A 17,654-nucleotide genomic window follows, 5' to 3' on the forward strand; every position below is an offset into this window, starting at 1 on the left:
GGCCGGCGGGCGGGGGTGTCCCGTCTCTCGGGGTGTGTGAAAAGAGGAAAAACTGGCACTATAAACAGAACTGATGGCTTAAAAATGTCTGTTTAGGCCTCAAGTAGACTTGAGAGAGAGACTTGAGACTTACTTTTTGCTGGTGGGTATGTGTGTATATGCACATATGTATTTTAATAAGGTGACTAACAGTCATATTAATGTATTTTGAGAAGAGGCAGGCCTGAGCGGTGTTACCTGAGACAGACAATCGATCAGACAGTTCCATGTGGTGTGTTATAACCTGCAGAAACCACGGCATCGTTTTGGGGGGATTACTGCCAGGAGGGTCAGTGAAGCATTTTCCGCAACAGGCCCTGAGAGGCACTGAGTTTTCCACAGGGAGAATGACATTCTGGTTTTACAGTAGCTTAACTATAACGTATTCCTAAAGGAAACATGATGAAAAGTCTCCAAAACTTGGTGCAGTCATACCTTTTCGTAGTTAAGTAGTGACAGATAATTCTTGTACCAGTGTAATTATAGTATAACTCTGTATACAAGACATTTAATATAAACATACTGACGTTTAATACACAAAAAAGTTCTAATTGCAGTTTGGTGGTTTCTGTTACAGAATAGTTCTATTTGAGAATGCCGAAAATGAATGTGGAAAAAAAAGAAATGAAGGCAGAAAAAAGAAAAAAGCTAAAGGCCCCAGAGGGAAAGCTGGAATTGGAAACTGAACCAAAGAAAAAGAAACAAAATCTGCAGGTAGGTTCTCCCGGTTTTGACTGTTTAATTGAATAAAATGTGGCTATATTGTTACCTGTGATGTGACGGGTTTTGAGATTCAGTACTGAATCTGAATGTACGATTTGATTCAGTTGCAGTGATTCCCTGGATGCGATATACCTAGAGTGAAAGTTAAAAGGAGAGGATAAATTAAGCCAAATCTGGGTAGTATTGTGGCAGTCAGAGTATGTGATCTCTCTTTGTTTTGGATGCTTCTGTGAAAGACAGCGAATGGGTGAGAGAATGTGGGTGAAAGGTGAACCATATGGCTTTAAGCAACTGTCATACGGGAATATAGGCGTATTCTGAGTCTTCATGTGATCCTGAGTGGTTGGAAACACATGAAAGATGTTTTCTTGGAAATTGTCTTGATTTTTTGGACAGAATGTCAAGTGGCCAGAAGGTGTCAGCAGTCTCTTTGTATTACTGAACATTTATGAATTAATTCTATGAGAATGCAATTAGCAATATTGAGATGTTATTTAAGTGGAAACTTAGAGCTGTAAGTTTTTTGTGATGGAAATGATACATAAAGAGGGTGATTCAATTCTTCTGTTCTGAGTGGTTACGGTAGAAGTGGATCAAAGAAATATGAAGCGGTTTGATACTGTTGGGAAGTGGAGAAGGAAAGGCAAACGTTTTTTCCTCAGGAATTCTCCAGGTCATGTTAAGCTATGGTGTTAAACTCCCTTATGTTTCCCGGTCTCACAGAAAATAGATGTGAAAGCTGCTCGTTACTTTATTTATCACGAGATGTATAGATCAATGGATATAACTAAGAAGTAGTACTTCTTATTTTGTTATTAGGCTTTATTTAAGCTCGCTGGGAAGAATATTTTTGTCTCTAGCTATTACATTTAGGGTTTGTGAAGCATCATAGAAGAAAAGCCAACCTATCAGCAGTAGCTATTCAGAGGTCTGTAAATTCTTGCAGTTTTGAACTCAGCAGAAATGTTCCTAAGTAAAGCAGGGAAAGATTGCATTTTTGCCTATATCAAAGCAAAAATAGAAAATACGGTATTTATAGCTTAATAAGTGGGAATGTTTCTCCTTTCCTCTGCAGGGTATGACTTTAGATTCACGGCACTATAATTCAATTTGAGGGAAAATAATTTTCCAGGATAAAACAGTGTGAAATCGAAATGTCAAAATTAAAGTTTTATTGCCTGTGACAATCTGTATAATTTCATGTAGAAGTGGAAAAAAATCCCAAGTGGGCTTCAAACCCTGAGCAAGCAGGGCCTTCTTGGACCATCTAATATTGTGTGATAAGTTCTTAGAAGAACACCCAAATTAGTATTTGTTGGCCATGCAGACTGTATGACTGTGAAAGAAAGAGCAAATATTACATGGAAAGGCGAATCCTTAATACTATTAGGGAACACCACTAGGCACAACTGTTCTTAGAATTACAAAAGTTGGTGTCAGTGGGTGGCTTAGACATGTATCTAGTGTTAGTTTTAGGGAATACCATATAAGGTCTATGACAAGTCGTTTCTTGGCATCAGCTTTATAAACTATAACTGTTGATAGTAGGGAAGTGTAAGTTAGCAGACGACGTTTTTTGTTTGAAATGGCTGTTGAGAATGAAAAATGTTAGGCAGCTCTTAAACAATTTTGCTTCAGAAATGGTTAATGGAAGCTAGCTGTTTACCAGTTCATGACTGTTCCTCAGCATGTGCGCTCCCGGCTTTGTGTGAAATACTTGGTTAAGTCACGATGGCAGTTATGCTTTAAAATGCTTTTGCTCATCAAACATTGTCAGCATGGAAAATGTGGTAGAAAACAAGGTAAAATTGCTTTGTGTTAACAGGAAAGATCAGGAGGAACTCTGAGGCTGCAGTGATGTGTTCAGTTAGTCTGGAGGGATCCAAAGAAGAAATTTGGAACCAAAATTAAGCCAACTGCTGAGAGTGTTTATTCTGCAGCCTTACTTCCTTTAGTTTTCTTTCTGTAACTTTACAATAAGCTGGAACCTTGACAGATCTACAGAAATTCCCGAATTATCGCAACTGGATTCTGAGGAGCTGTGATTAATTCAGTTACTGCATTAAAAGTCAAAGAAAATGTTTTTTCTGGCATTCTTAAAGTAAGGATGGGTAGACTCCAGTTCCTCCTAAGGAGTCTCTTATGTGATGGAAAGAAGTCAACAGATAGCAATGTACATTATATGTATATAGCTATTGCATAGCTTTTTGTGGGAGAGAGGTTTCACTGGTTCATTAAGTCACTTTACTTTCCTGTGATTTACTTATTTTTGGTTTTTTTTTTTTTTTTTTTATTCTAGTGGAGCAATTTTAGTCTCCAAAGTGGAAAATGTAAATCTTTAATTGGTTTCGTTATAGATCTGCAGGCAGGCAAGTTGAAATGTGGCTTAAGTGACTGGATTTAGTGTACATTCATCATTCCTTCATGAAATTTGTTTCAAAAATTCTTACCAGCCAAAGACTAAAGCATTTTTCCTTGGAACAACTTGACCTTTCAGAGTAATCTTGATGTTTTATTGATTTTCATCTACTCAATTTCTTCTGTTTACATTAAATAGCAATGAGCAATTCAAGACCAATATAAATGTTTTCATGAATGATCTTAGAGCCACACAGCTCTAAATGACACATCTCTAGTGGAGCTGAGAAAGACAAGTTTTTAAATTCAATTCAGCCTTGTGGGTTTTTTTCTGACAGATTTTCATAATGTTACTGTTTTATTTAACTACTTGGCAATAAACCCCACACTTTAAACATTGATTTATTATTGTTTTTTTAATGCCTGGCCATTAGTTTTACTTGGGTTTTTTTTTTTAATGATTTTGTAGTTTACTAAGACACTCGTATGTTAAACCTTCCTATAGTTGGAGATGATTCTTTTGAATTGTCACATAACAAAGAAAAGAGATTTAAAATGTGCCATCTAGACTGGTGGTCTGAAGTTAAATACTGGCTCCTTAGATAAAAACTTTCTAATGGACCGTGTCTGAGACAAATTAATTTTTGTTTCGGTTCTCTGAAAAAAAAAAAAAAATACAATATTGTTAACGTGTCATCTGGAACTAACAGAAGCATTAGAAGTGCTTGTTTGCGTTCCCCGTGCGTTGCTTCTGTTTATGGATTTCTTCACCCTTCAGAATTGCAGGTGCCTTAGTGCCACCAAGCTTATCGAAACAGCAGTACTGACACTTACAACACCGCAGGTAGGGAACAACATGTTGTGGTTGCTTTGTTTATGAAGGCTATTAGAGTTCTACCCAGAACGACCTTACTGTATCAAAGGATCTCTTAACCTTGTGATTTAAGGGTAGATCTCGTTTCTCCGGTGCCGTTTCCAGAGCTGCCGGCTTTCTACACAACAGTAAGACATTTGTCCAGAGCTGAACATCTAATAGGCAAAACTGAAAATTCATAATCTGTAGAAAGCAATATTAATTTCCTGTTCCTTCCCAATTTACCCTAGCAAACATTGTAACTTTGAGGAAAACCGCAATGACTAAGAGGCAATCAATATTAATCAATTCCCGTTGATGGTGGCTGAAGGGTACTTCAGGTAACGCTCAGGCAGTCAGCAGGCGTCTCCTTGTACGTTCCTTCTTAGCTGCAGCATTGAGAAGGGTTGGAGGAGGAGGAATTAACATTTTCCCCAGAAAAAGGCAAAACCAGTGGGAAAGGAATTTAATTTTTGAGATTCCATACAGATAGTACAAACAATGGCAAATAAACAAGTAGCTCATGGTGGCTCTTTAATCAGAGGGCCAGCGTGCAGGTGCCCAAACACTAAGAACTGTTTACTAAATGGAAAATGGCAAAATTAGTAGAGAAAGGGTTTTTCTGCTCAGCTTTTTGGAGGTTATCATAAAGGCCAAGAAGGAGTTGTTAAGCTAGTACTACAGCAAAGCAAACCACAAAAAAATGGTTCTTTAAAATCATTGCTCGTAGTGGTGGAAAACCACATAAAATTATGTTTAAGCTGCGGAAATAAGCGTGTTGGTGTGAGCTTGGTGGAATAGCTAGGAATGCTGCTCTGATACGATCTCTAATGCTGCTTGTAATCAGGGAACTGGGGTAGTAATTTGAATGTTTAATGAATGCAAACCAGACATTTATGCTACAAACCCCATCGCGCAGATACTGTAAAGCTATCATCGGAAAGTGTATTTATTTATTTGACAACCCACTAATTCATACCCAAGCCTGTTGTTGAAATAATGAGTTGTGGATGATTTGCAAACAAACTCGGTAATCCTTTATTGTTCCGTTAATTTATTTTTTTAATTAATGGGAAGCTTATCTTGTAACCATCAAAATAACTTGTTTTGTATTTTCTCATCCTAAAAAATGCCTTGAAGTTACAACTTAGTGTGGATGTTGCAGGATTTTCTTCTGTTTTCCAGGCTATCGATATTAGATGTTTCTTATAGACATTAAAAATATATTTTGGAAACTGCTTGCATTGCAATTCCACTATCAACTCTTCCTGTATTTGTTTAGTTTTGCTTTACTAGCTTAATCCTCTGTTGTATGTATTTGTGTTATGTCATTATTAATTTTTGTTTAAGAAATATGTAGAAAACTAATCTTAAATGTTGAAAAAAGGAAGATAAATTCAAAAAAGTTCATTTTATTTAGCATGAACTCCTAAAATAAGAATCTTGTCTTGTACTGTTTGTGGTTTTTGTGATCACTTCAAAAATGTCTCTTACATGCAAATAGAGTTTTGTGCGTGTTATGAAGAGAAGATGACACAATCTTTCATCTTCCCCCCCATCCCTCCCTCTGCCCGCATGCCTTGATGTGAGGATCCATCAGCAGTTAGCAGTTTCCCGGTGATAAAGGGGGGGTGACAGCTATTTCTCAAAATGGCAAAGTTAAATGTCAGTATGGATATTAGTCTGTAATTGAAATATTGGGCCTATTTCTCTTTCCTTTGGGCTACCTTTCAGTTGAATGTTTATTCTTGTTTTAGTTGTATTTTTTCTTACGTGCACAAAGAGACAGGTTTGCTGGCCCACTGGCTTCCGATTGCCTCGCCACAGCATGGCCCTCTGATAGTTGAAAAAAAAAAAAATTATGAAGTTATAAACCCATTTGGCACTTATGACTTACTGTGCGAGATCTTACTTGGTTTCTCTGCTTTCTGATTGTCTATGCAATATTTCTGAAATTAGGAAAAATAAATAAAAAAAGCCCAAACCGTAAACTTTGTGGGCAGCTGCTTATGGGACTGAAATATTTGTTTCCTGCTAACACCTTTTCATCAGAATATTGATAGAGTTGCTTTAAATTATTTTTTTAAATTACCTATACATTTATTTATTTTTAAAAGGGGTAAATTTGATTGTGACACCATGTAGTGTTTATAGAGAATAGTAGGCCTTTTGTAAACAGACATGTCTAAGAAGGTACAAAATAGTGTCTGAAATACGGATATGCATAGATTAGGCTGAATAATTTTACATTCCTTTGAAAATTATTTTTGTAATGGTAGGAATAGATTTCCCAGGAAAGAGTATTCACAGCTGGGAAAACAGTTGCTACTTTGAAGATGGTTTTCCCAGGCGAAAGGCTCACGTCCCCAACTGTGTTTCGTATAAACACTATGTGGTGTATTTCTTACTTTTGTTTAAAGGAATTGTGCGTTCTTCATTACACATTAACCAGCAAGAGTTTCATGCTAATTCTGGGTATTTGCCTCAATTTGTATACATTCGAAGTTAATTCCTTGTCAATAAAAGTAATTAATATAGCCATATAATAAAAATATTAAAGTGATGGGGAGTTTGACGGTGAAACGCAACCATCCCTTCTTTGCTATTAAGAGGGGAAATTCTTCCTTCTCCTCTTGGAGCACGTACTCGCCGTTTCCTCTCGGCTCCCATTCTTCACTTCGTGGTGAGACCTTCCTCGACGGTTCTCTTTAGGTTTCCAGTATAAATCCTGGCTCTCATGACTTAGCTGCAAATATCTTCAACAAAACTGAAATTCAGCACAGGATTCCCTCTTCTGGGCTGAATGTGTTGAGTAACCATCTTCGAGCAGTGGTTGAAGGAAGAAGCAGAGGTTGGGTCTGCTCGACTGCGTGTCACCCAGCTCCAGTCCAGTGAGAACACTGTTTTCTGTCCTCTGTCAATTATGATTTTTTTTTTTCTGGTTCTTTGTTAATGACTTCTAACTTACCGTAGAGTTAGAATCATATTTAGCATCATAAACAAAAATTGCTGGAAAAGGCCCAGATTGCTGAATATAGAAAATATGGAACAGAACCTCCAAGTATGTCTAACTTCAGTTAAGGGGGAAAAAAAAAAAAGGTCCCACTACATGTTTGACTTCACAAAACACATTCCACTTGGCAAGAAATTTAAGTTGCAAGCTTGAAAGGATAAATGTTTGCTACATTCTGATATAGGATAAAGAACAGAGAAATGGGCCTTCAAAGACAGTTGTTCTTGACAGGGCTTGAAACTTGGAAGTGTGTATGGTATAACATCAATGCAAGCCTGATTCTGGTGGATTTGTTACTTCCTCTTTATTCCTCTTGGTACTGTTTTGTTTATGTTAATTTGTTCAAAAACCCTAAAATCGCACAGATTTGGATATTTAAAATAGGTTTATTCTGAAAAGCAGCGTTATCCCTGTCCTTAACAGAATACTGTTGCTTTTTTTAAACAACGCAGGAGTCTGGTATAAGGATTTTTTATAAAATACAAATTATTATGTATTGGTGGAATAGCTTTATATTTAAATAAAAAAAAAAATGGAGCAGATAAAAGGGGGATGATGGCTGTTTCCACAGTATGAATGAGAAACTAGAAGTATTTCACCAGAAGTTTCCTCCTCCAAAATACCTTTTGTGTTGAGATGCAATCTTGCGAACTGCAGGAAAGATTAGTGTATATTGATATATGTTAATTAATAAATTGCAGCATAGATAAAGTGGCTTGGGTATTGGATCAAAGCCACGCCGATTAATAAATACTTGGAAAGTGCTTGTCTGTTATATCCAACAGGTAATTAGAACAGAAAAGTAATCTTTTGACTTTCAGAAGCTGCCTGAAATACCGAGGGTAAAGGCATGAAGGTATTCGGCAGGGGAACCTCTTGCTTAAAGAACCAGACTCAGTCTTCGAATGCATTTACCTATTTCTAATTGAATCCCACAAGAGTTCTGTAGGACATCAAACGGAAGATCATCAACCACTATTTTATTAAATTTCTCAGCATTATCTTAATAATTTGCATCTGTAGACCAGGCTTTTGCAAACGGCATATACGTGCAAGGGAAGACAAAGCTCTGCTCAACCGTCAAAACTGTTCCCAGAAAGTACTGAAGACTTAAAAAGGAGCAGAGAGGTTATATAAAAGAGAATAGAAAATCTTAAGTTTGTGGAGAAAATACATGCTTTTAATAACTGTTATTCTGTCCTACCTTTACATAATGTACTGAATCATAAATGGGAATTATTCGTGTTTCCCCACTCATAAAGTAACGAGGTGGTTACTAGACTGTAACACAAAGCTTACTGAAATTGGTCACGGCCTTTTTGGGGACTCAGAGTAGACTTTGGAGCCTTCATGTACCTCTTTGGTTCTTTTTTTCTAGTTACCTTAGGAATAAACAAGTTTTTCCTATTTTATTATGAAAGTCCCATCTTTCACGGCTATTCTTAGGTCCAAGCCTGTAGCTCCATGATTTTCTAAAGGCATTTTTAATAAACTTGTGGGGGTTGGTTTGTTTGCTTGTTTCCATGGTAAAAGCTTACCATGCTTCATTTAAAACATGTCTTCTTTACAAAGATTTGTCTGGATTAAGTCGTGGTCTACTTTGGGCTTAGAATAGGAGCGACCGACTGTCCTCATCCTGATGTAATAAAATCTTCTGGCCAAGACCCAAAAGGTCTCTCTCGCTATCAGCGGGGGTCAAGAAGAGCGCAAATCTAGCAGGGGACAGATGGGTTTCCGTGGATCCTGGTGGGCTGAGCGCGCAGTTAGGGTCTGTGTGATCTGGTGACAACTTCAGCAGCACCTCCGCCAGCAGGTCTGCACTTCGATCGCATGACACTTCAACCATGTCATGCCTCATCAGCCAACTTTACAATAGAATAAGAAAATCACATGCCACGTTTCTCACTGTTTGAAGAGTATTAAGCTTTTAATATATTCTTCTGACTTTATGTATTTGAAAGCCAAGCAAGCTTATAAATGAAATTCCCACAGGAGTCACTATCTCTACCTTCCTCCTGTCTTGCTACTCAATCATCTGATGGATGTTTGGAATATCGTCACGTTGTTAAGTGAGCTTTCCCCTTGGTTTCTCTCTGTTTGCTCGGTGCGCTTCCATCGTAAGTGCTGGAACACAAAACTTAAAAGGTTTCTATAGTCAGGTAAAGGCTATTTCTCTTTTGTAGTTCTGAATGGAGAGAGAATGAAAGGAAGAAAATCCTATTTGCCATTACATTACTGTTTCTATTGAGAGAATGCCCGGGAAAGGAAATGTTTCTGCTGTTGTGGCAGAAAACAAATCTATTGCCACCACTACTAGGCAATTCTACCTCTGAGCTCTTTCTGTAAAAATAGCCTTAACTCCAATTTCTAAGGATAATTTAACAACATTCCAATAATTTTCCTGTTTCTCTAGTATGTCTTTTTTTTCAGTTTTTCTGAAGTCCTTCCAGAAAACACATTCCATGCCGTTCGAAAAGGTTTTAAGCCTTTTCAGTGATTTTTGCTTGCAGCTCAAATGAGTTGGGACTTGTAAGCAAAGTTGCTGCTTTGGAAAGGCTTACCCTGCTGCATTAAATATTTATTTAGAGTAGGTATATTTTAAAAAGTTAGGTTTTACTTTTTGGTGATGAATAGTTCAGAAGTTTAAAACTTCTGCATATACCTATAGCAGACTGTTTGAACAATTTGAGAAAATAGGTTGGAAACCTGAATGTGGTTTTATCACTGGGTTGAACAACTGCAAAAGCCACGCTAAATGCACAGGTTACTTTGAGACTCAGACAACCGTCTTTACGTTTTGTAGTGGAATTCACTGGATGTATGTAAAACAACTGGAGTAGTGTGTAAGAGACCGTGTTGGAAGTAAGTTGGGGGTTGGACTAGATGATCTCCAGAGGTCCCTTCCAACCCTGACCATTCTGTAATGAGCTGATCCTGCATGGGCTGAAGTCCTGAGAAGGCATTGCTTTTTGCTTTTTTTGTTGTCTTCTTGGGCAGCTGGCTCAGTGTGCAACTCTTTATTCTTCGCTCCTGGCTGTGTCCTGCCGCCATGGTATGGAATGGAAGTCTAAAAGGAAGCCAAAAGCCGAAGGCTAGAAGTTTTTGGTGTATCATATGTCAATGTGGAATAAATAATTTGGAGAATACTGGTGAAGAAAGGACGCCTAAATTATAAATATGAATGGAGGGTGTTCAGGTTGTCGGATCCCGCGGGGCGTGCAGCACCGGTGCCTCCCCGCCAGCCCAGCTCAGCGCCTGCCGCAGCCGCGGGCTGCACGCCTGTCTGAAAAACGGCTTGTTCCCCACCGTCTGTTGCTGCAGATTTAGCATAAAAAAGATAAAGTGCGATTCCAAGGTGGAGATGGTTTATTGGTGACATATTTATTAAACAGAATGTAAAAAATAATAATAACAACTTCTTAACTTAAACAGTCTCTGAATGGCTAGGTCTGACTCTTACCCGTGCGTTGCTGTAGATGTATTGGTAATGTAAGTGTAAACTTGTATTGCAAAGATATAATTCAATCATTGAATTAAACAATGAATTTGGCCCTATGCTCTTCTATGATGAAAATTCTAAATATTTGTCTGGTGGTCTGAATGGGTAAGGTAAGGCTTCTGGAGGGGAAGGGCACGATACTGTCCCTTAAATCCAAAATCAATCCCTTATCTTTGTTGTTTTCAGTCAAAATCAAATTCATTCATTGGTTCACCTTATGAATAGCTATTAAAATTCAAACCTGCCTTCTTCATACACTCACTTGGTTTTCCTGCTTATGCAGAAACAAGTTCAAATGGAATGAAATGATAATCAGGGTTGAACTTGATATGCTTTTACTTATCATAAACCACTTTTTAACACATTTCCTATGTGACAGTCCTAACCATTCAAAATTGTCCAGACAAGCTTATGCAATCTTAATAAACAGCTGAGAGAATACAGCAAAATTCTCACACAGGGGGAGAAAAAAATCAGTTAGCTTCTAACATAACTTGATGGCTGGAAAAAGAGATTAGAGCTTGCACTGTACAGCCAGTGGATTTTGTTTAAAACACAGATACTTAGTCTGAAATTCTGAAAGCATTTTCTTGGTAAAACTTTTTGGTTTTTTTTTTTTTTTTTAAAACTTGCCTATTTGCAAGTTTGGTAGATGGATTTCATATGCCAGATAAGCCATTTTCAGTTAATAATATAAACATGAGATTACACTGGAGGAATATAAGATGAACCTGTATCTCCTTCATTTGATAGAAACAACATTGAAGAAATCCGTGTTTTGAGAATTCTGATTTTTGCTTATTTTTAAAAAAATATTTTATACTGTATGTTGTCTTTTGGGGTTGGTGGATTGACTGTTCTGACTGCTGCTCTCCTGATTTTCTGTGGAGGAGAAGGGGGAAGGGAGGGGTGACTTTTCTTGCGTCTTGCCCGTGTTCTGTCGAAATCTTGCACCGAGTTTGGGATCGCCTGAGTCATTGATTCAGATTCCCCGTCAGATGCCCTCACAGCCTGTAATGCTTTTCATCAATCAATCAAGCTTCATCTCTAGATGGACTGACTTTGCTTTTTCTGGATGCGGATGTGTTGTGGCTGCACAGTCCGTATTTAGTGTACCTCCTAAAACTGTTAAAAGTTACAGCAAAGTTACAGCATCTCTTTAACATGTTAAAATGGTCTCAGGTAACTGTTTTTCTCATATCTTTCTACGCAGCGGAGGGAAGATGGTTGCTTTCGGCGCCATCAGGTTCAGACTGGTGCTATTTTGTGCTCTTTGGATTTATTCTGTTTCTAGATATTCAATAATACTCTGTGCATTCCCAGCATTTTTGTGTTAAGGTATTATTTTCAAAAGCAGTTAGTTTCAGGGATTCTTTGATCTCTTTTTCTTTTTTTTCCCCTTTGTGTGCTTTCCTTAATACTAGACTTTTCTTGTCTGGAAACCTGATATAGAATATTATAGCAAAGATTATAAGCAGGCTTTTAAATCTCATAGTTGTCATCAGTCCAGCGTTTTAGAAAGGCATACGGAATCCTTTTCTTAAATTCAACAATTTCTGAGAGACCAGAGGGAAAAGTTAAGTGAAGTAGTTATATCAAAATTCTTACAGTCATTTCCCCTTTCCCCTACACTCCAGAAAAGGTTTTGCTTATTGACGATCATGCTCTTTCATTTAAAAAATGCTCTTTAATTTTAAAACTACATAAAGCCCAGGTCTTTTTGTTCATGGATAAGCTGTGGTGAGGAGTTACTGCAAGATGATGGGCTGCAGAAAGCATGTCGTATATATAAATACGTGAAAGTTGTATGGCATTTCTGTAAATGTTACATTGTACATAGTTGCTGTTAAAAAAAAAAAAAGAAGTTTTGGGAAGGAGTGTGCCATTTTTTCACCTGGAAGAAGACTTTTTGTTTACTTAAAGTAGTATGTTGAAATTTAGTCATTTCAGGCACAGGTCATAAGTCTGTAGCAAAATATCAACAGTAGGAAACAGATCAGGTAGTTTAGATTTGTAATTTGGTTTTAAATGTGCAATAGGTTGTTTCAGGCTGAGTAAATACTGTTTTCTTCATACTGCAGTAATCTCTGCTAGGTTTCACTGTGAGATCAGGGCATTGCTGAATACGATCATGTAGAAACAAACTATTTCACAGTATGTGTGAGCAGGTATTTGCTATTACTGCCTGTTTATTATTATAAACTTCTGAGCAAAGACACTTTCTTGATTTGTTACCTACAGTGGTGACGAAAGGGCTCCTGTCATAGCCTTGATCAAAACCCAGATGCCTGTATTGGAAGGGAGGAGGAGGGGAAAGAAGTTTACTCCTATAAAAACAAAATAAGCAACAACTACAATTGGGAAAGCGTACTCCTGTAACCCCAAATAAGTTATGTATTCATGGCAAGTGACAAGATGACACAAACCTAATAGATCTGTAAGCTCAGAAGATGCGTCTGTCTTCATGGCATCGCATTGCCAAGAGAATTACCCGTTCCTTCAGTTCTGCGGTGTCCGAAATAGCCGTCTTTCAAGGTGTGATTGATGTACAGTGGCAGTCAATAGGATGTGAGTAATTGTGGCTAATTTCAAAGGTGAAAATAATGAGGAAAAAGGGCAATGTGTGATGTAGCGCAGTGGGGTGAGATTTCTTGCTAAGTGTTATTTAGCAACTCCCGTTCCGCGCAGAGAGGGCATGGCAATGCTGGCATCTTTCTTGAGAGGAGATATATTTGGTGTTCTATAGGGAAGATGTGACTAAATGACATTTTTCCTTAGACTGTGATTAGCTGTTGCTCGCAAATAATCTGCAGCTGCCGCAGACTCCACCCTGCAGCTCCAGTTGCAGGAATATCTAGCTATCTATTTCAAATTCAGCCATCGTCCTGTGGCCTTTCTGTTTATAGGTCAAGTCTTTTGTGGCCAAAGCTTCCACTAGGAAGCTCTAAGTATTTCGTGAGAAATATGAGTGGAATCATTGTTTTCACTGTTTTCTTTATTGCTTAGTAACTTCAGTCATTGTTTTAAGTGTCTATGTTTAAAAATCCTTTAAAATCCATCCATGTGTTGATTAATTCTTATACGACTCTTGAAAATAAGACAAAGCATCTTATTCTGCAGCGTTGTGGTGCTGAAGTCAATGAGCACAGAGGTGAAATGAGTTTGTGCACTTTAGAGACGCGGCAAGTGATGCTTTAATGATCTTGCACACTAATCCCTGGGAACTTACAGCTCCCTCTGAACAAGTTCAGCGGTACCCTGTGCTAAACATCAATCAGATTTAAAACCCAATTATTTTCTAGCAGAAATTAAAAACGGTTGTTTTCAAGTACGTGTGCTAACACTTGTTTTCTTTGTATAATTTATCTTCAAATGAACAAAGCAACCAACACGCATCTTAAAAATCTGGAAAGGCCAGTGGGTTCTGGAGGTGGGAGAGATGATGCACAAACCTGATGACAGCTAATCACACTCCCCATTGCACAAGTTCTCCCTCTCTAAAAACTGAGGCTTCTGTCATTTTCATAAATCATAAGCAATTCTTATACTCCTTTGCAGAAATTGCCTTTTTTTTTTTTTTGAAAGCCACAGCATTTTCTTCTGCCATTGAAATCGGCCTGCTAAATGTGAAGAGGTCTGGTGGAACTTTCATTTAAATCTGAAGGCAGATATGAATGTACATACAGACATGCAGTGGCATTTCTGACAAAAGGCCCAATTATGTCTGTCCTGGCAAAGATTATCTTGGGAATCCTTAAAAGACAGAACGAAGCATTACATTTTGCTTCCGTGAAGTTCTTTGAGATGAGCAATATAGTTACAGATGATCTCAGTTGTGATCAAGTACTGATGTAAACAGTAGATTACATTTATGAGACAAAAACTCACCACCGTGCCAGATTATATAAAGATTTAAAAAAGTTAATAGTGGAAGACATGCTAGAATACAGTGACGGTAGTACTATGTAGTTCTTCTAAGCAAAGTAATTTATCTTAACATATTTGGATGAAAAAATCAATGTTTTCTGCATTTCCACGTCAATACGTCGTAATGATTTTTTCCCCACTGTTACGGCAGCTTCATTATTTCAGTGGAAGTACCTCATATACACCAGCAACATAGCATCTCTGGTAATCGGGTTACATCTAGAGTCTTCCTAACTTGATAAATTTTTCTCCCATATTGTCATTCATACATGTATAATACAAAATACAGCTCCTTCAGTGCTCAGCTTTTAATAATCTTGTTCACAATTAAATATAAATCTGACTAAAACATGTCCTTCTACATTAAAGTCTTGTCATAAAAACATTTTGAATATAAACCTTCAATACTCAGTAGAGCGATACTATATATACACATATATACAGAAACGCACTTTTTTCCTGTTAGTAGCAAGCATTTTGTTCACTATTTGCACAACTTCACAGTCATATGTTTTACACAACCACTACTAAATCAGACTTCCGATTGCTCATTACTGTCAGGAATGACAGACGTTAAGGCAGCCTGACAAAAGCGATGTAGCGTTGACATTTTTGTTTTCTGTTCAATATACAGTCGCAGTTTGTCTCTGAAGGTTTCCCCTAGAAAACTGTAAATTAAGGGGTTCAAACAGCTATTAGAAAAAGCTGCCAGGTTCACAATATGTCCTGTTAAAGGATAATCGTGTCTGAAGGATGGGCTGCTCGAAGAGACAGGCTCGCTTTTCTTCTGCAGGAGTTGAACGCTAATGAAGACATTCTCAGGTAGCCAGCAGATAAAGAAAACCAAGACAACAACAAAAATCATTCGAAGAGCCTTTTGTCGCCGCAGCCGAAGACTCCTGTGCTTGTGTGCTTTTATAAGAACTCGAACAATTAATGAGTAACAAAGACCGATGATCACGAAGGGGATAATAAACCCCAAGGTTATTTCTAGCCACTGGATTTCTTTTACATCTGCAAAACAAAAATAGACCTCTCCGGTGTGTTGTAAGTGCACAGCTGTAAATGGAACTAGTGCTGCAGAAATAGATGCCATCCATATGAGACCGCAGCTTAATCTAGCGTGTTGCATAGTGCGAAATATGTTGGACCTCATTACTTTTGCCAGTGCTATGTATCTGTCAAAACTCATCCATGTCAGAAAGAAAATGCTGCTATACATGTTGATCTGAAGGAACAAAGACATAAAGGTACAAATAATAGTGATATCGTAATACTTTTCATCAAGATTAAAAACCTCAATGAGAGAATCAGCAACTAAAATGAGATCAGCTACTGCCAGATTTATGAAGTAAAGGTCTGGAATAGTCATTTTTTCACGAAAGCTTATGTTGACAACCAGTATCAGAATGTTTCCTACAAAACCAATGGGAAAAAGAAATATTGTGTAAAGACATGATAAGAAAAGACTGATAACGTATTGTTGGTGTTCTGATTTATCAGCTAATCTAGAAGATATGCTTTCATTACACAAATGTGATCCATTTAGGTTAAAAGTTGTGCTGTTACATATAACAGGTGATATTGAGGCAGAATAAGTTTCCATGGTTAAAATATCTGCAGAAAAGTTATCAGTACTCACAGTTCGGTGGTAATGCCAAAATATCAGATTTTTGGGTGTTTTCAACTAAGTTCATAGTAAGCATTTTGTTTGGAATGGAAAAAGATGTACAGTTTTGTATAGGAAATTAAAATTTGTTAGAAGTCAAATGAAGACTTAAAATTGACTGAAATATAACAGTACAAATAGTAAATTTCTGAGGTTATTTTACAGGACACTATATACATTGCAAATGAGAGAATTTGCAGTTCCTGTATGCCTAAAGATCATGTAGGAATCTTTTTACCATTATGCTACTTGGATCTCTTTATTAAAAGCTTTTCATCGACAGTGTTGCTTCGTGCAGGTTGGAAGGCAGTAGGATTTGAGCTCCATTTGTTTTCTTTTAATAATCAATGAACATCCTTGGACCTGCAATTTGCAAATGGAAAACCATTAATCTCGTACTCCAGCATTGTACCATATGCTTCTGCTAACTTAACATACACAGCTGAGGCTGCAGGAAACATCATGTTTGAATATATGGACAAAGGTTCAGTTAAAAGAATTTAAATTTGTTCTACATGATGATGTATTGTGAGGGCAGAACTGTTAAAATGTTGTCTGCCCTAAAATGTAGAAATATAGAAAATGAGTGAGTTTAGCCCACTAAAGAAAAACTTTGGGTTTTTTTATAGATAGATAGATATAAAAAAAGATACGTATTTATTTCATCATTAGCTGGTACGGCTATTAAGTAGCAGAGTCTGTGGCTGAGAAGGTAACGGAGATGAAAAGCAGTTGGTTCCTTCTGCTTTCAGGAGGAAGGAAAAGGCAGATTTTCGAAATGAAGGTAATACGAGCAGCATATTGATTTACACCAACATTATTATACTCAATTTGCTTTTCTTTGTGATTAATTATGTTGCACTGACTTCCGGATAGGAATGGAAAATATCAGTTATCTGATTTGTTTACTTACAAAGGTTGAATGCTATGGGCTTGAAGCATTGCTACAAGTTTATTTAAAAGAAAAAAACATTCAACCAAAAGACAGCCCAAAGGAAAAAAAAAAAACCAGCAAGGGAATGACAACCCAGGGGTTTTTGTGTTAAATTTTAAATATCTCGAATTGCTTTGATCTTCATCTTACTACCAACCCCCTTGGTTTTAATTGCAGTAAAACATATTAAAAAAAGGTTACATTGATACTAGTAAAATTTAGGCATATTTCCACATTTTCATGAGATAAACCCAGCTGATGTACGGTGTGGGGGACAAAAAGGAGCAGATCACTAATGGAGTAGGACTGTTAGTGATTTCAGTCAGAAATACAGCTCCGAGTTTGCTTAAATGTATTCGAGTTAGCAGAAGCAGCTAGCAGATGCTTAAATACAGATATCTGTTCCAAAGCTTTTATTTCTTAATGAAAGAGGCATAACTACACAGTAGCTATGTTCTGAAGCATTTCCATAATGTAAATCTTTATGCTAAAATGCCCATATGAAATTACACTTATTTGAAGAAGTTTTGGTGTCTGTCTCGAGCAGCTCTGGCAGCCAGGCATGAGCTGTTGTCTTTTATGTCACATCCCTTTATTTTTGAATAAGGCAGTAAAGTGCTTTAAGTACAATAAAAGATA

General features: G+C 37.3%; 1 protein-coding gene across 1 annotated transcript; it reads right to left on the minus strand.

Moving 5' to 3' along the window:
• Positions 1 to 14,694: 14,694 nt before the first annotated feature.
• On the minus strand, positions 14,695 to 16,438 carry GPER1 (G protein-coupled estrogen receptor 1). The gene has a single exon (XM_009885763.1). The coding sequence runs from the start codon at positions 16,016 to 16,018 to the stop codon at positions 14,945 to 14,947; it is 1,074 nt and encodes a 357-aa protein (XP_009884065.1). The 5' UTR covers positions 16,019 to 16,438; the 3' UTR covers positions 14,695 to 14,944.
• Positions 16,439 to 17,654: the final 1,216 nt, after the last annotated feature.

The sequence above is a fragment of the Charadrius vociferus genome, unplaced genomic scaffold, assembly GCF_000708025.1.
Source record: "Charadrius vociferus isolate BGI_N301 unplaced genomic scaffold, ASM70802v2 scaffold430, whole genome shotgun sequence".
NCBI lineage: Eukaryota > Metazoa > Chordata > Aves > Charadriiformes > Charadriidae > Charadrius > Charadrius vociferus.